The sequence below is a fragment of the Pygocentrus nattereri genome, chromosome 9 (genome assembly GCF_015220715.1).
Source record: "Pygocentrus nattereri isolate fPygNat1 chromosome 9, fPygNat1.pri, whole genome shotgun sequence".
Classification (NCBI taxonomy): domain Eukaryota; kingdom Metazoa; phylum Chordata; class Actinopteri; order Characiformes; family Serrasalmidae; genus Pygocentrus; species Pygocentrus nattereri.
The window spans coordinates 45,403,288-45,422,884 of NC_051219.1; the positions used below are offsets into that span (position 1 = coordinate 45,403,288).

At 40.1% G+C, this 19,597-nt stretch overlaps 1 protein-coding gene across 2 annotated transcripts in view; it reads left to right on the forward strand.

Moving 5' to 3' along the window:
• cntn3a.1 (contactin 3a, tandem duplicate 1) overlaps positions 1 to 19,597 on the forward strand; it is a 134,028-nt gene that overhangs the window by 29,225 nt on the left and 85,206 nt on the right. For both annotated transcript variants that reach the window (XM_017715892.2, XM_017715893.2), the window contains exon 3: positions 7,817 to 7,949. In XM_017715892.2, the coding sequence (XP_017571381.2) occupies positions 7,817 to 7,949 (133 nt within the window). The remainder of the gene's footprint in view (positions 1 to 7,816; positions 7,950 to 19,597) is intronic.

Consider the following 19,597-nt stretch of genomic DNA (forward strand, 5'->3'; position numbering starts at 1 on the left):
TTTATAATGTAAGAGTCCTAACTACTAAACTGTGGGGACAGATTTTCCTCCTCACAGTTTTTTCCTGATTACTGATCCTTATCGTGCTCCAAATGTGAACATACTCACCTCACTTTATTAGGAACACCCGTTCAGTTGGTTGTTAACACAAATAGCTAATCAGCCAATCACACGGCCGCAGTTCACTGCATTTATGCATGTAGAGGTGGTCAAGACGACTTGCTGAAGTGCAGACCGAGCATCAGAACGGGGAAGAAAGGGGATTTAAGGGGCTTTGAACGTGGCGTGGTTGTTGGTGCCAGACGGGCTGGTCTGAGTATTTCAGAAACTGCTGATCTGCTGGGATTTTCACACTCAACCATCTCTAGGGTTTACAGAGAACGGTCCCAAAAATAGGAAATATCCAGTGAGCGGTCAGTTGTGTGGATGAAAATGCCTTGTTGATGTGAGAGGTCAGAGGAGAACGGGCAGACACCTTGTTGAAAGTCTGACACGAAGAATTAAGACAGTTCTGAAGGGAAAAGGGGGTCCAGCCTTTTACTAGCACCTAATAAAGTGGCTGGTGAGTGTACAGTGTACACCTCTATCTCAACATCCTAATTAAACATTCCTGAGAATAAGAAGACTTTTATTACTGTCAGGTATTATTAAACTTTGCATAGTATAAACTGGACTACAACACAGCTTTGTTACTCGAGGTTTCATTCCCTTTCTCAATCAGAAAATGTTTGTTCTCCGTTTGGTGAATGTCCCGTCTTATTCAAGGGCAATTCTGGTTAATAAGACAGAATAAGTGGCCTGCATTAACCATCACTATTATGCATAGTAATTATGTAAAGCACGGAACGCCCAAGCACTTTAGTGATTAACTTCTCAGCAGCCATGTCCTGCAGGCTGGGGTAATATTTTATAAAGTACCCTCTGGAATTACTAGCAGCCTTGGAAAAAATGAGCAAAAACAATATTCAAAAATGTCCAAACAGCTTGACAAAAACATGCTTGGCACTCTGTATTAGGTACTTTATGCACCCTGCTTTTTTCAAGATAACAGCACTGAGTCTTTTCTTCTGAAGCTAGATGATGTGGGCGATTGCAGAGAAAGGGATCTGAGGCTTTTCCTCCATACGCAGTCTCTCCGGGTCCTTCTTGGTCCTTGTTTTATCCTGATCTGCCTCACTCGCCCCCAGTTTTTCGAGGGAGTTTATATTTGTGATTACAGTGGTCAGCACTTGATTCTGTGGTCAGAGAAGTGATTTTCATCGTCCTGCTGGAACGTCTAATATCTGATGGAGGCAGTCAGATATTTGGTCTAAAATATCCAGTTTTAGATCTCTTAGTTGTTTTTATAGAGGGATGATGCCAGTGATGATTCCTGAGAGGCACAGCCTGGAATCATAGATCCATCACTACACTTTACAGTGGGGATTCAGTTCTTTTCTTGCCTCCTTTTGCATTAAAAACAACTCTGGTGCCCGTCTAAACATAAAACTCAGTTTCAGTGGTTTTAAATAAACTCTGCTTCTCTGGCCAGATGTTCATGTTGAATTGCGCCGTTAAAAGTACTTGAAATATCCAGTTTTCCCTGTTTGTGCATCAGGCAGAATATCCTCACACTGTAAATATCTTCCCTCTTTTTATTTATCCTTCACAAAGAAGAACAAAATAAAAAACTATAAATAGAGTTTATATTTATCTTATTTTGTTTTTAGTTTTAACATCCATTGTCTATGTAGTAACAAATAACAAACTTACTATGACTTAACAAAGTTAATTACTTGCTTGTCAGTTCTTTTTTTCGTTGTTGTGCCTTCGCTGCTGTAACACTGAGAATTTCCCCTTTGTGAGACTAATAAAGGTCTCCTTCTCTTCTCTTCTCTTCTCTTCCTCTCTTCTCCTCCTCTCTTCTCCTCTCTTCTCCTCTTCTCTCCTCTTCTCTTCTCCTCTCTTCTCCTCTTCTCTCCTCTTCTCTTCTCTTCTCTTCTCTTCCTCTCTTCCCCTCTCTTCTCCTCCTCTCTTCTCCTCTTCTCTCCTCTTCTCTTCTCTTCTCCTCTTCTCCTCTCCTCTTCTCTTCTCTTCTCTTCTCCTCTCCTCTCCTCTCCTCTCTTCTCCTCTTCTCTTCTCCTCTTCTCGCCGCTTCTCATCTCGTCTTCTCTCCTCTTCTCTTCTCCTCTCTTCTCCTCTTCTCTTCTCTTCTCCTCTTCTCTCCTCTTCTCTTCTCTTCTCCTCTCCTCTCTTCTCTTCTCTTCTCCTCCTCTCTTCTCTTCTCCTCCTCTCTTCTCCTCTTCTCTTCTCCTCTTCTCTCCTCTTCTCTCCTCTCTTCTCTTCTCGTCCTCTTCTCCTCTCCTCCTCTCTTCTCGTCCTCTTCTCTCTTCCTCTCTTCTCCTCTCTTCTCTTCTCTTCTCCTCCTCTCTTCTCTCTCCTCTTCTCCTCTCCTCTCCTCTTCTCTTCTCCTCTCTTCTCCTCCTCTCTTCTCCTCTTCTCTCCTCTTCTCTTCTCCTCTTCTCTCCTCTTCTCTTCTCGTCCTCTTCTCCTCTCCTCCTCTCTTCTCGTCCTCTTCTCTCTTCTCCTCTCTTCTCTTCTCTTCTCCTCCTCTCTTCTCTTCTCCTCCTCTCTTCTCTCTCCTCTTCTCCTCTTCTCCTCTCTTGTCCTCTCCTCTCCTCTTCTCTCCATCATCTGAATATGTCAGTGAGGGCAAAATTCCCAACTTAAGTCATTATCCTGCCTGTTTACAGGTTGATTCAGTTAATTGAGCCAATTACCACTAGAATCCAAAACTTAAGTACTTTGGCAAAGTGATATATAGTGAAATAAGATTTGTAATTATTAAAGTATTACAAATGGAATAAGGTGCTCTGGAGCAGCCAGATAGCCTGGGTCGTTCCTCATGCCCTCAAAAAAAAAAAAAAAGACATGCGTTCACTACAACTTTAATATAAGTACATTTACACTAATTTCTAGCAAATTATAATCTGATTAAACATTGTCCAATACCAGGCCGAGCAGGCGTGGCTGGATCATACACAGCAGAGCTGCCTCACTGATAATAGTCCACCAAAACGTGTCCATGAGTTATTGTCTTTGACTTCCCATCTACAAGGTGGACTGACAAGGTAGGAGTGTCTAATAGAGTGGACAGTGAGTGGACACAGTGTTTAAAAACTCCAGCAGCACTGCTGTCTGATCCACTCAGACCAGCGCTGAGAATGATCCACCACCCAAACAGCACCTGTTCTGTGAGGGTCCATGGGGGTCCTGACCACCGAAGAACAGGGTAACAGAGTATCAGAGAAACAGATGGACTACAGTCTGTAACTGTAGAACTACAGAGTGCAGCTATACAGTAAGTGGAGCTGATAAAATACGAGGAGAGCATGGAACAATGATCAGACGCTGGCGGGTCAATGGAAAGTACCATCAGAGAATTGATATCAGCAGTGATTAATGTTTATTAGGTAACTACTGAGAATAACAATGAGAAAATGATGCAGTGTCTCAGGGAAAGATCTGAAGGTTTGCATGGTTGCCCCTTGACTCAGAATCAAAATATCGATGCATTTTCTCTCCATTGCAAGTTAATAAAGCTGTAATTGGCCAGTAAGTATTGATTGGGGGGGTATTGTATCTCCAAAATAGTAACTTGACAGGAGAAGGAAAAACATACTTCACTTTCAATGGAAGTCAATGGAACCAGAATTTTTCCCATGTCATTTTGGGTAATTTGTTTTGGGCCATTCATCATAAAATTTACAAACAATGTAAAGAGTAACAGACACTTTCAAATTATGCCAGAAACTGAAAAATGCCAAAAATGGAGATGCAAGGTTTTCTTCCGACAGCAACGATATATTGTCTATATAGTAACAAGTAACAGACTGTAAAATAAATAAATAAATAAATAAACCTTGTTAAGTACTTAAAGTTAATTACTTGCATGTTACTTCTCTTTTTTTCGCTGCTGTAACACTGAGAATTTCCCCGTTATGGGACTCGAACACCAGTGACTCAGACTTGGACTCGAGGCTGTTGACTTGGTAAGACTCGAGATCCAAAGTGGAATAAACGTGGAAAGGCCTCTGAATACAGACGGGTAAATTTGATATACTCATCCTCAGACGTCGGTCACTTGCTTATGCTTGGCTTATTTTATTTCGGAAGACAAGTGAAGCTTTAGACTGCGGTTGTAATCTTAGTAGAGAAACTTACCTGGTGAAGCGACGGCTTTCCTCAGGTTTTCCTGATTCAAACAGGTTCTGCAGTTAAAGTGCAGTGTTCATCTCGAGGCCGAATTTGATGTCAAATTTGCTTTTTTTCACCTTAAAAAGACGCAGCGGTTACATTCCGGCACCTAACTGCTGCACCATTTAAGGTGGAGCGGATAATCTATAAAAGAAGTCAGCTTCAGCTTCGGCGTTCATCGTCCTTTTGCTGTCTTTTCTGCTAATTTTGTTCAGCTTGGCTGTTTTTAGCTTCAGTTTCAGAACTGAGCTAGTTTTTATTTAAATCATATATATGATCCATATATTCCCAGAAATGAGCAAAAATGGTCGTGACCTTTTATTTATTTATAGATATTTTTTCAGAAGTACTTTGAAAGTCGTTTTAACGTGTGGTTGCACTACTTTGTGTATACAGTTATGTCTGCCATGGTTATTTGTGTACTATGAATTTTGTATTTTATTTTTAGAGAAATTAAGTATTAGTTTTAGAGAAAAAAAATATATATTAAAAAAAACAATTTACAGCCATACACTACTAACATGCTATAATTAAAAGCCTATATAATTATGTTATACTTTTTTTTTTTTTTTTTTTTTTTTTTTTTTTTTTTTTTTTTGGGCGTTCAGTGTTTAAATGGCCTTTCCAAAGAAAACATACTGACTTGTTTGGGACTCAAGGATTAGCACTTGGAAGTTGGACTCGAGACTCAGCTGTGTTGACTTGGGACTTGACTCAAGATTCAAGTGTCAAGACTTGAGACTTACTTGTTACTAGCAGCTTTGTTCTCTTTGTCTCTGCTTTCATCTGTGATTTTGTCTTTTTACTACTTTTTCTTTCATGTTTTCATTTTTTAGGAGCTTGCATTAGCTCTTCCCATACAAAGATATATATATATATATATATATATATATATATATATGACACATCCACAAGTCTTTTGGTAGTTCTAATTAGGGGTGGGTGACCTAAATATATCATTTCGCAATATGTGTTGCGATATTTTGACACAGGAAAAATACATTTATAGTGTCACATAAAAACACTGCCCTCAAAAAATGCTTTTTATTCATTTTTTGATACTGCACTGCACTAAATGCGTTTAAACAGGACTAATGATCCTCTCTTTATGGTGAGACATGAAGACAGTCAGTGCTCTTTAAATACTGATGATGTACAGTGTGCTCATAACAAAATTTATCACAGTAATGATAAAATAGCATCATATTTAATAAATCATATTTCCCGCCTCTAGTTTTAAGAGGAATCGATTTGTTCATGCCGTTTTCCCAAACTGCTTGTGTTACAGCAGCCAGGACTCACTTCCTCTGTCAGAGCTTCCACCTCTTCTAGTGAGGATTTCTTGCAGCGGTTTCAGCGGTCTGTAATTCTGAGTGGACTGTTTTGAAGTGGGTCATTCTACAGAAACGTCCACTTTTTCTATCTGCCCATAGGAGTCACTGGTGTAACTGACCGTCTCTGGTGTTCCACATAATAAAGGAAACACCAGAGACGTTTTTAATGATCAATGCATCTTACAGAACATCAAACCACACGCTGTCCATCAGGGAACGTCCACTAAAATATGGAATTTAATCCATTTGTGTTTCTATTTTTCCACAATGACCTCAGAATAAAGTCGGTCACACCAGTGACGTCAGCTAGAAGCTTCATATGAGATCATGAGCTGAATGAGAAGATCTCTGAGAACTGAGAGACACAGTGGACTCACCACGAGCTTTTCTTCATAGATCCTCAGAAAACAGGTCAAAGGGGGTTGAGTGACGTCATCGGTGTGACTTTTATTTCAAAATAAGAGACGCAGTAACACCAGTGACTCGACTCCTGGGGACGACAACTCTCATTATATATTTTAGAATATTTTTGGGTTTTTTTTGGCATTTTAATCATATATTTCATAGTCGTGTGTAGATTATCGCAGTTAAAATAGCAGAAATCGTGTTTTTTTTTTTGTTTTTTTTTTATTTAACCTTAAAATTTGGCCTCGGCCTTCACACACGACTGTGGGGACGAGCTCTTCTGTGGTGCTTGGAATTCTGTATGATTGATTTTAAAAAAACAATATTGTTAAATTGAGGCTCAAGAAGGTCTGTTAAAATAACATTGTTTTATATTAAAATATAAATTATTTGCAATCCTAACATGTTTTTAAAGTGTAATTTGTCTGTAAACACCAGGGACACAGAGTCTGTAGAATGACCCAAGCGTGGCCTCTCCGCCTGAATGATCCTTCATTCGCTAACCTGCACACAGTGTTGACTGTTTGTTTAATCCCCTTTTCCCCCCCTCAAGATTGTATAGACTGCAGTGCATGAAGCCATTTCAGCTGATGCAGAAAGCACTGAAATGGGGGCCACCAGGTTTGACAGATGCAGTATAAAACTGTGAAAATAGAATAAAATTTAACCTTAAGAGTAAAACTACATGAAATGGCGTCAGGAGATATGCACAGTAAGTGTGTTTGAATTGCTTAAAATAAGGCAACAGTGCTCAGTATAAGGGCGACATGCTCAGTCCATTTTTCAGCTGCCTGGAACTTCCACATCATCACGCTTGACCATGCATTTAATCAAAAGAGCGCCCAGAACATCTCTTTTCTTAAAGATATGGTTAAGTATGTAAAGAAAGTTCAAGGAGCGCAATTTTTTTTTTTTTTTTTTTTTTTTTTTTTTTTTTTTTGGATCGGATGCCTCTTTCGTTATTTAGGAAATTCACAGGATTGCCCCACAGTTGCATTCATTTGCTAAACCATTTCACCACAGCTTTATCTTTTAAAGAAGAACTGGGTCACACTTTATATTAAGTGCCTTCTAATAACTGTGTAGTTACACATGAATAACGTGCAACAGCACTGTAACTGCTGATTTGCGTAATGTTACAGATGGATTAGAGGTACAGCCTGTGTAATTACACATGAGCAACTCCAGTTTTGCCTCATGTAATTACCCAGGAGTATTTTCTGCACAGGAGCTTTCTAGTGTAGTGTAAGTTACAGTTTAAAATCAGTGAACAGGTCCTGTGTAGTTGCTGTGTAATAACTAATAACTTACTAATTCTGTTGGGTTAATGCAGTGCATTAATTAAATGTTATAAAAGTTCCACTTCAGGATGAGGCGACATCTGCTGTGCTGTCACATATGCCTACAGACTGCTTTAAGCCTGAAACTGGTTACAGGGTCACAGCACTAACAACATTAAACACTAGCTGAGTGTTAGGAAAGCTGGCAGATACAGTGCAGATAATGTCTTAAAGGAGGTTAGTACATCTTTTTACTGCTGGGGAAAAATAAACTGCTGTTCCAGTCTGATTACAAATGTAATTACATTGTTATTACCCTTGTGTAATTGTGAGAGAATAGGCTGTTACAACTAGTAAGACACAACTTGTGTAACTGCATAAGGTGTACGTCTGTAATCAACAACAGTGACTACATCGTTAGTTACATTGTTGTTACACATGTTCACATGTAACGACACGGTTATTAGAGACATCGAGAACTGTACCTTAAACAACTACGTGACACTTATTTCGAATGTTTTTGTGAACGTCCCGTTTTGCTGTTTTGTGCTTTGCTTTTAGAGAGCAGTGTTCCTCTGAAACCTGTTTTCATCAAGCAGCCGGGCAGCATCGTGTTCCCTCTGCACCCTAATGATCCCAGCCGGGAGGTCACCTTCAGCTGTGATGCTCAGGGATATCCGCCTCCATCCTACAGGTGAGAATCTGCTGTGCTTTACAGAGAAATAAATCTCACTCTCTCTTCTGGTGAGGGATGTTTCTTAGCTCTGTCTTGGTCACTCAGTCAGCTCTAGTATACATTTTGTTGTCATAACAAAACCATTTACCTACAGTTATGTGCATTTTATGTTTATGTCCATATGGCTTGAAGCATTTGCACGGCGTAAGGCACAGCTGGTGTTTTAAATGTATGCATGCCGTGTGCTTCTGTATGCATTATGCAGCATTTTGCAGCATTTCTGTTAAAGACAAAACAGTGATTCTGAAGTTCTGATCGTAACCGAATTGTTCGTTATTTAGCTGCCAGCACCAGCGTCAACCTAATACTTGACTCTCTGCACTGCCAGTGAAATTCAGGATTGTACTGGTTCTTACTTATAAAGCTCTACATCAGAGGTCACTAATAGGTGGGCCGCAGTCCGAGTCCAGACCCGGATGCTGACCTTGGTCTGTAACGGATAAACTAGGGAGAATTATTTCATTTCAACAGGGTGGTCCTGTTTTAATCGGCATAACTTTTTTAGTATTTACAGTAGCTTTAGCAGCCCGGGAGACTCGCAGACCAATCACATGCGCTGTAAAAAATCACACGTGATGCTCCTCAGCCAATCAGATCTGTGCATTACAATGAGCACAGAGACTCGAGTGAGTGGTGCCACAGAGCGGGGGGATGAGGAGAGAAACAGCAGTCAGAGAAGAAAGTGAGTCAGAGGGAAGTTATTCCACATGACGTGATCTAAAAAGAGGAAACTGACAGTAAATGTTGTTGAAATCTGACCGAACTGGACTTTATTTGATCTGATGTTCAGTAAATGTTGGTGAAATCTGACCGAACTGGACTTTATTTGATCTGATGTTCAGTAAATGTTGGTGAAATCTGACCGAACTGGACTTTATTTGATCTGATGTTCAGTAAATGTTGGTGAAATCTGACTGAACTGGACTTTATTTGATCTGATGTTCAGTAAATGTTGTTGAAATCTGACCGAACTGGACTTTATTTGATCTGATGTTCAGTAAATGGTGTTGAAATCTGACCGAACTGGACTTTATTTGATCTGATGGTCAGTAAATGTTGGTGAAATCTGACCGAACTGGACTTTATTTGATCTGATGGTCAGTAAATGTTGGTGAAATCTGACCGAACTGGACTTTATTTGATCTGATGGTCAGTAAAGGTTGTTGAAATCTGACCGAACTGGACTTTATTTGATCTGATGTTCAGTAAATGTTGGTGAAATCTGACTGAACTGGACTTTATTTGATCTGATGTTCAGTAAATGTTGGTGAAATCTGACCGAACTGGACTTTATTTGATCTGATGTTCAGTAAATGGTGTTGAAATCTGACCGAACTGGACTTTATTTGATCTGATGTTCAGTAAAGGTTGGTGAAATCTGACCGAACTGGACTTTATTTGATCTGATGGTCAGTAAATGTTGGTGAAATCTGACCGAACTGGACTTTATTTGATCTGATGGTCAGTAAATGTTGGTGAAATCTGACCGAACTGGACTTTATTTGATCTGATGGTCAGTAAATGTTGGTGAAATCTGACCGAACTGGACTTTATTTGATCTGATGGTCAGTAAATGTTGGTGAAATCTGACCGAACTGGACTTTATTTGATCTGATGGTCAGTAAATGTTGGTGAAATCTGACCGAACTGGACTTTATTTGATCTGATGGTCAGTAAAGGTTGGTGAAATCTGACCGAACTGGACTTTATTTGATCTGATGGTCAGTAAAGGTTGTTGAAATCTGACCGAACTGGACTTTATTTGATCTGATGGTCAGTAAAGGTTGTTGAAATCTGACCGAACTGGACTTTATTTGATCTGATGGTCAGTAAAGGTTGTTGAAATCTGACCGAACTGGACTTTATTTGATCTGATGGTCAGTAAAGGTTGTTGAAATCTGACCGAACTGGACTTTATTTGATCTGATGGTCAGTAAAGGTTGTTGAAATCTGACCGAACTGGACTTTATTTGATCTGATGTTCAGTAAAGGTTGTTGAAATCTGACCGAACTGGACTTTATTTGATCTGATGTTCAGTAAATGTTGGTGAAATCTGACTGAACTGGACTTTATTTGATCTGATGTTCAGTAAATGTTGGTGAAATCTGACCGAACTGGACTTTATTTGATCTGATGTTCAGTAAATGTTGTTGAAATCTGACCGAACTGGACTTTATTTGATCTGATGTTCAGTAAATGTTGGTGAAATCTGACCGAACTGGACTTTATTTGATCTGATATTCAGCTGTCGACTGTATAAGATGCTGATATTCCTACTCGGCTACTTCAGTAAACAGTATATGGCACTGAGTCACGATGCAGGTTAGACGTTATGATCTAGACCTTCGCTTGAGGAGATTTTCTTTGCCTGGACCTGACTGAATTTTAATTAAAGACCTCTGCTTTACATGGGCGTTTGTGACCTGTCGCTGAGATCCTCTTATAAAGGGCTTCTTGTTGTCCCTAGAAGTAAACTGAAGCGAACAGGAGACTGTGCATTTGCTGTATGTGCTCCTAAGTTATGGATATTATCTTGCCCTCTGTCAGACTCTGAGTCCACATCGTCTTTTAAGAAGCTCCTAAAGACTTTAAAGATTTTATTCTCTATTTTTTTTGAGGTCATAGACAATGTGTTTATCTGTGTGTGTGTGTGTGTGTGTGTGTGTGTGTGTGTGTTTTAAATTTCTTTTTATTGTTTTAATTTTTGATTGAATTATTGTGAAGCACTTTGTAGCTTTGTCTCAGAAAACAGCTGTATAAATAAAGTTTACTTACTAACTTCTGTCACTTTTTACTTTTTTGTTGGACAATGCCGCTTTGCCAGCTCTCTAACAGGGTTGTCAAAATGAAATTTATCAAAGCCAAAGAAAAATATACACTTTCTAATGCAGAAAACAACTAGTCACATGTTTTAAACTGCCTCTGCTGTGGCTCCTGATTGTTCCAGGCCAATTTGTTACCAACCGAGGGAAGAACAGGTTGTGGTTGGTTAGTGTAGTGGGTAACACCTCTGCCTCCTACGCTGTAGACTGGGGTTCAATCCCCACCTGGGTAAACACCCTACACTACACCAATAAGAGACCTTGGGCAAGACTCCTAACACCACCTCCTGTCTGTCAAAATGCCATAAATGTAAATGGTTCATGTCACCAACACTGTGAAGAACGTGCCTTTGCTGACCATAAACAAACAAAACAGCAATTTAGCTTTAATTAGTAAACTGTTCTAATTTAAACTGTACAGGTTACACTGTGCCGATATTTTCAAAAACAGCCAGTAGTTTTTTAGCAGCTCAGTCGTTCTGAGTGAGGTGATACGTTTGCGTTCTTGCACTAATTGGCAAAAATGCATTTTCTTGTGAGGTAACTGAACAATCTGGTTGATATGGTAGACTTTTCTGCAAAGCCAGAGCTCCGAATGTGGATGCTTTGTAGCACAGTGAGCCTTAATCACGTAATATTGTAAAGTAGTGATGCTGCATGGCTGATCTGTTGCTCAGATACTGCAGCCACCTGCACCAGTTATAGACTTTTTCTTTCACTACTGTCTGTCAGTGTTTTTGCTTTCAGCCCAGCTACTCTCTTAAGCTTACATTGACAGTGGGGTATCACCTGCAGGGGGATTTTCAGAACAGGCCGATGTACCTTTAATACCCATCCTATGACTCGCCATTCCCAGGCTGAGAATCTCTGGTTGTTTATGCCAAGTGTCGCCTGGTAGATTTAGACATAATGTTAAACTTGAAATCTAAAAATAACCTTCATACTTATTTGAATTTTAAGCACATTATTTTTCAAAACAATAAGTCCAAATGTTTGAAAAACACACATTTGGTTCATTTGAATTCGAGTTCTGTTCCTCGTCTGACAGCCCCACGAAACAGTATAGAGGTTTTATAGTCTGACAAATTGCTAGCCGGACTGTCAGAATCTCTGGGTAGACGTTTTCCTTGCCCTGAAATTGTTACGTACACTGCAAAGGGTTTCAAGTTCTTTTATGTTTTTGTTCCTCACCCAAATCTACATAATGTGTGCCCACTGAGCTTCCCTTAGCTCTGCCCTTGAAATGTTAGGAAGGGTACTCTTTCATGACAAAGTCAGAGTTTAGAACCACAGTTTGCCACCAGACCAATTTGTTCTGTGGCAATATTGGCCATAAAAGTTCCAGAATAGCCTCACATTTGCTCAAAGGTGCAATAAGACGCATTCCAGCAACAGTAGCATCTACAGCCATTGCACCTTAGTTGTGGGTGAGGTATTTTGCGTCCATCGCCAAATGCTTCTCCCCAGTCACCCAAAACGATTGCTTTTGGATTCACTGGGAATACTTATTTTCAGATTTGTTATGCTTCAGGTTTGTATTACATCCTACGCATTCAGGAAAACAGTAAAGTCAGCTTTGAGAATAAAAAGTCTCAAAATGCCCAGATGCACAGATGACTGGTGGCTTTGTCTGAGCTTACAAACAGCAGTGTAGAAAGCACTAGGCAAGCTCCACTGGTATATCCCTGTTGTAGAGTACAGCCAGACTTTGTTGACCCAAGCAAAACATGTTTTCAGTAGTTGCCGGTGAATTTATGAACAAACTGGGTTTGTCTGCCACAAATCAGGGTATCCACATCCTGTCCTTGCCTGTCCACGTTCCCTGGTGATCGGTCTTTGGAAACATTCAGTGTAAGCACCTTTATGCACTAACAAATCGAGGCACACCTTTTGGGAAGGAAGTGTTTTCCTCTTTTTGACCAGTTCTCTTGCTTGTCTTTTCTGCTGTCTTGGGACGTTTACAGTAGGAGCCATATTACAGAAACTTCTTAAATCTGAAATCTTATCTGTTTAGAATTCAGAACCATCAGCCAACTGTGTTGTGCACACTGTGGAACTAGACCTCCGCATTTAACCCCTCCATGCAGTGAAACACCCACATGCATGCACACTAGTGAACACACACACACTAGGGGGCAGTGAGCACACTTTCCCAAAGCGGTGGGGGTTAGGTGAGTTGCTCAAGGACTTCTGAGGGGATTGAGTCGGCAACCTTCCGGTCACAGCCTGGTTCCCTGCCCCATAATCATGACGACTTCAGTTAGGACAGAATTTAGGACGGAGGCTATTACAGAACAGCAGCTCTGCAGTTCATAATCTTCTCCTAACTCCAGAAAAGAAAACCGTATTACTGAAACATCCTAACTAGTCAAAATTTCTTAAATTCTGTCCTAACTTTGAGAGAAACCCCAGAGCTGTCTTAACTTCTGTTTTAGTCATCTGTTTAAATTGTTATGTGCAGCGTCAGGCAGCCCAGTTCACGATAACTGGCATAATGACGTTACATTTATTTAAACTGAAACGGTGCTTTGACTCAGACGCTGCAGACACGATCTCCACAGCCTCCTCTTATTACCTGTGTGTTAATGTTGATGAAAACTCCTCAGATAAAATATCACCGTGATGGTAGTGAACAATGAGGAGACAGAGCTGAACATGTGTCTGTTTTTGGGGAGGAATAACGTTAGCGCGCTCGACTAAAGTGTTTGGGAAATGGAGACTGAAACTGTGGAGCAGCGACTCTGATAAACAGCACAAAGCACCGCCACAACATTATTAACTTTCAGTTTATCGTGTTTTTAGTTTTGTTTGATCTTTCTTATAAATCAGTAACGGTAGCTAGCTGCCTGGCTAACTAGCTTGATGACTCTGATTACATTCACGTTTCAGCTGTGCGCGTATGGAGGGTTGCTAGGTAACAGACAGTTGATTGTCGACTTTGATCGAGTAAGTTAAAATTTCTTAATTTGACAAGATGCTGTTTGACAAGATAAGTTTTGCTTCTGTAACACGAATTTGTGAAATGTCTTATCTTGACCTGTCAGATCTTCAGTTGAGACAAAAAAATGGGAATTTTCTTTAATACGGCCCCAGATGTCTACAAGAAGCTCTATAAATAAGGCTTGGGTCCAGACCCATTGCACCCCTCGCCCCTAAACACTGAGCCCTTCATGTCTAGGGGTAGGGTGTCCCAACTAACTCAGTTCCAAGGGGTTATAGTGACCCTCGAAAACAAGGGGTATGGGTAAAAAGATGAAATGGGATTGGGCCGTGGTGTCCAGCCCGAGACCTCTGCCTTTTACGTTTACTAGAGGTGCTATTTTGTGCTTTCTACTGGGCCTGTTTACGTTAGGTAAAGGCTACTCCCTGAAATCATGCTTGGCTGTATTTTCAAGCTTGTCAAGTTGGTTGCAGTGGGATTTCACATGCTAAAGAATTGATTCCTCTGAAAATTGCATCCGTTGTCAGTGCTGCAGTTTGTGTTTCCCCAGTGGGATCGGTCATTAGTGCTTGATGCATCTGATGACACTCAAACCACTGGAGAACATCGCATTGAGAGAACATTATTTCTTGCTGTTCAAAACTAAATATGTTTTGAGGTTTTAGCACCTAGATGTTCTCTTTTGGGGCAGCACGGTGGTGTGGTGGGTAGCGCTGTCGCCTCACAGCGAGGAGGGCCTGGGTTCGATTCCCCGGCCGGGTGACCGGGGTCCTCTCTGTGTGGAGTTTGCATGTTCTCCCCGTGTCTGCGTGGGTTTCCTCCGGGTTCTCCGGTTTCCTCCCACAGTCCAAAGACATGCAGTCAGGCCAATTGGGTGTGCTAAATTGTCCCTAGGTGTGAGTGACTGTCTGTGTCTGTCTGTCTGTCTGCCCTGCGATGGACTGGCGACCTGTCCAGGGTGTATCCTGCCTTCCGCCCGAAGACTGCTGGGATAGGCTCCAGCTCCCCCCGCGACCCTGACGGAGAAGCGGCTTGGAAAATGGATGGATGGATGTTCTCTTTTGTATTACATGCTCTAAATTTGAATCTAAATTTGAATCATTTTAAACTTTTAACATCAAACCACCTTCAGACAGCCTTATTTATTCAAACATCTTATTTATTCTTAACTTCTATTTCTTGTTTGTTATTCTCTTAGTTTTTTCTTACTTTTTAACTTATTTTAATTAGTTTTATTATCATTATTATTATATTTTATTTTATTTTATCAATCTCTTATCATCTTTTGATCTTAATCTCTTATCAATTAAACCTCGTTTTACTTTTATTATTATTTTTATCTTTTTTTCACTGTTATTTTAAAATTTTCTTTTAATTTAAAATGATTAAATATAGATGTTATTTTCTTTGTCATGTCAATCCCTGTTTTTGTAAATGCTCGGCTACATTGAAAATGAGGGTTGCCCTCAATGTACTTCCGTGTCAAAATAAAGGTTGATTGATTGATTGATTGATTGATTGATCAATCAATCAATCAATCAATCAATGTCGCCTAGGCCAAGGTGTCCCATTCTGCTAATCAAGGTTTTTGTATCTCTTTCTCATTTATTTCTGACTTCTGTTTGTATGTCAAGAAATACATCTTTACACGGTACGGTTGTTGGTGCAGTTGAAGAAAGCTTTAAGTTCTGAAGGCTCATACTTTTGCCTTCTTTTTTAGCTATATGGGTTTATATGGGTGGGTCATAGGAAGCCCTCAACCCACACTTTCTACTCCTAACTAGTGAGTCTGGCCTGTTTCCTATTAGGAAACTGTTAGGGGGGAAAAAAAAGAAAAAAGACTGCAGTTGCTCTGAAGACAAAGGGTAGCCCAGTTTCTTTTAACGGTAATATCCATATCCATGCACTGCCTTTTCCGTCCGTTATTTTGTTTACGCCAGGGCTGTTGGATTCCAGATGCTCTGGAGTCAACTGTCCTTCACACATTCTATTTAATGTGGAAGTTTAACGGTAATTGAATGGAAAGGGGTGCAGTGGGAACACAAGCTGGAATTGAAGTGGAGGTCAGGCTGATACAGCAGTTTACCTGCACGAGGCCTAGTAACATTCCTGCCAAGTTACCCAGAGGGCTCATCTGTGAGCACAAGCTGATATATTACTGCTGATATATTACTGCTGATATATTACTGGGAAAGCTGTGGACTATTTATCGCTGCTGTCAGAAGAAAACCTCGTATCTCCAAAATAGTAACTTTACAGGAGAAGGAAAAAAAACCTACTTTACTGTTAATATAATCCATGGAACCAGACTTTTTTCCATCCCAAGTAATTTTGGGCCGTTTTTTTTTGTTCCTTTTATTATGAAATTTGCACTCAATATAAAGAGCAACCGTCATTTTCAAAGTATGTCAAAAACTGAAAAAAAATTGGAGATACAAGGTTTTGTTCCAACAGTAGCAACATCCAGTTTTCACAAATATTCTGACATTCACTAATGTTTACTTATATGGGATTTGTTCTTAGATAAGAACAGAATCGACACCCTCAAGAGCTCAAAGGTGCGAACTATCCTGCGGTTTAAGAACACGTCACGAATCTGACGGAGAAGTCTTACTGAAACCTTTTGTCAGGAATACATTTAAGAAGAAGAAGAAGCGTAGGAAGATGAATGATGCTTTGGTTGCAGCCCCCAAAGCTGTGTTTCTGAAACACTTTTCACTAGTGAAAACTAAAACATCACAGGAGCATATTTCACACTTTTTTATTGACATGCGTTTTGAAAGAAACATCAACACTCTGCAAACCTGTTGACTGTAATACAAATATTAAATTTTACATTTTTTGTTTTCCACGGCAGACAACAGAAAAATTCTCTCTTCTTTTACATGTGGCTGCAGGCAGACTTGAGCATCACTGTGTGGAAAAGCATTGCAGCTGGGTTAGGTCAGATATACGTGGCTCCTAAATGTTCTTTGCTTGGATGTGCAGTGTTGGGTAAAACATTTAAGGGTAACACTTTATTTGGATAGTTCACTTTAGATGCTTTGTAGATTTACTTTCAAGTTACATTCAACTAAATACAAACTAAACTGACTTTTCTTTAACACTAACCCTGGCTGTAATCCTAACCCTTAACCTCGACCCAAAACCCAAACCCAACCCTCACCCTGGTCCTAGCCTTAACCCTGGTCCAAATCTTCACCCTAACCCCACCACTGTTTAGAGTTTCGACATATAGTCTCTTAACAATTTGAACATTTGTAGATAATCCATAGGGGACTATAGTGGACTATCCTAATAGTTAGACTCCTTTAAGTGCAACAGAACTTTTACATTGTGTGGATTTTCAAAATATTCTTTGCCTTAACAATATTGGTACTTTAAAGAACCGTCCATTGAAAGGTTCTCTAGGTAAGCATAGGGGGTCTTTCTATGCTGTTAGTACAGTAAATGTATTTTGGCACCTTTATTTGCAAGTATAGACTATTTGGAACAAATGTGAGCCACTGTTGACTGAAAAATATTTCTGATTGTATAGTTTACTTCATGATCTGAAACACTGAGTCTGCTTACTTGCACTTGATCAGCCGATAACCGCAGAAAATCTGATTTTGTCAGCAATCTGATCGTATTTACATGCTCTTGAGTAATCAGATAATGGGGAAATTCTGGGTCTGTGTGAGTCAGTTGCACTGCTTTACCTGAAAATATGAAATTGCATCATTTAGAAAATGAAGAATATTTTGAATCTTTTATTTTGTGTTTGGTTTCAGCGCCGCTCCAACAGCGTGTTGCTGCGTCTCACGGCATCCACTGTCTGATCTTGCGCATCAGCAGACTGAGAAATCCGAAAGAAATCAGAGTAAGAGTTCACAGCACTGAGAAATCTGATCACTGAGCTAAAATCCAGCTCTGTTGATCGGATTCCTTAATCGAATTCCTTAATCGAATTCCTTAGTCGGATTCCTTAATCGGATTCCTTAATCGGATTCTTTCATCAGATTTCTAGATCGACGTATGGTGCTTACATGACAATGAATAATCGGATAACTGCAGAAATCAGATGATCGGATAATTGAATGAATGTATCCGCACTCACTGTTCGATTTGTAGTGAGGCTTTAAATGATCCAAAGAGAACTTCATATTCACTAAAGTTCTGGGCGAATTTCTGGACGAAGGTCTGGAGACTTTGGAAGTTCCTCTCTGTCCACAGCTTTTCGTTTTACTGAAGAGGAAGCTCTATTTCAGGTAGCCAAGGACACATTAATTTGTCTCGGCCCGAGTCCTGCACGTCTGCCATTACTGAGCGGCTCTCAGAGTTGTCACTGCAGTCCTTGATTTGTCTCATCTGAATCTTCTCCACGACCTGATCCAGCTGCAACATCCAATCACCAGATCAATCTAATCAGACAGCTAGCCGCTGAGCTCCCCTCAGCTGGAGAGTTCTCTTTCAAGGCTGGTTTTTCTCAGGAGGATGTAGCAGATAAAGATTGGAATGAAAAAAACTCTATTTTTCTACTTGAGCTATTTGGCTTCACTTCTGAATAAGTTGTGAAAGTTCCATTTCGGCAGTTCAGCTCATACTGGGTCTAATTTGAACTTAATTCGGCCTTGAAAAGCCATTTCTTCAGCGGCTCCTCTTATCGCTTCCACTGCAGCGTCTCAGCCTCCCCTCCTTCTCTCTCTCTCGCGCTCTCTCTCTCTCTCTCTCTCTCTCTCTGTCTCTGTCTTCTCTATTTGTCTGTCTGTCTGTCTGTCTCTGACTCTCTCTCTCTCTCTCTCTCTCTCTCTCTCTCTCTCTCTCTCTCTCTCTCTCTCTGTGTGCCTCTCTCTCTCTCTCTCTCTCTCGCTCGCTCGCTCTCTCACTTTCTTTTTCTCATTCCCTCTCCTTTTGAGCTTAGCGTCTCAGAGTTGTAAAGTGCCATTAAACTGTGTGGAAAGTATGTTATGTTCACTGAAAGCTGGAATTACGGTCTAACAAGGCACTCTAATGCTATTAAGTGTTCCGTTTTTAAACTTTATTTCTCATATCCAGCCATTTACAGCGCAATATTTTTCAGAGCTTGTGATTACATTTTTAACTATGACAGTATTATAGATTTTTCTAGAAGGGCTTATATTGAAATTTTTCCCATATTTCCATATATTATTCAATATTATGTAACTTTTGTTCCTCTAAATACAGAAAATGGGGCCAAGCAAAGTGAAGTAAATACCAGCAAACACAAACCCTGCACGGGTTCACCATACGGTCTTTAAAGTGGTCCCTTATTCTTTATGCTTGGATTATTTTAATTACCAGGTTAGTCAAGTTCAGTGACAATAGTTGGCCATGTTTTCAGTATAATGGTTAATGTGCCAAGGCCAAAAAGTTTTACTCTTGATCTTGTTCTTAACTCCTGGTCCCTAATTCCTGATGCTGTAACAATCCTGTGTCTGAGTTCATCCCCCCCCCCACTGTGTGCTGGTTTGCCTGTCTCTGCTATATGCTGAGTGATTCATGGGCAGTTTTGCCTGACATTTTAATGAGGCAGCCTCTGTTTTTGAATATGTTTAAAGACGGGCTGCAAAATGTGGTCTTTTCCTTTTTCTCTTTTTCCTTTGAAAGCATTTTGGATCAATGCATCATGACCACATAAACTACTAAGACCGGTTGGGTTGTGTACGATGCCTTGTTGCGAAGGTTTTTTTTTTTTTTTTCTAATCAATAATAATCACGTTGGTCTGCTGCGGTAGACGCAGACAGACCCATTTGTTTGAATATCCGTACGTACTTGATAAATGTCTGGTTTTCTGCGGTAATGACAGGCTTATAATGATGAAGGCATTCAATTAATTGA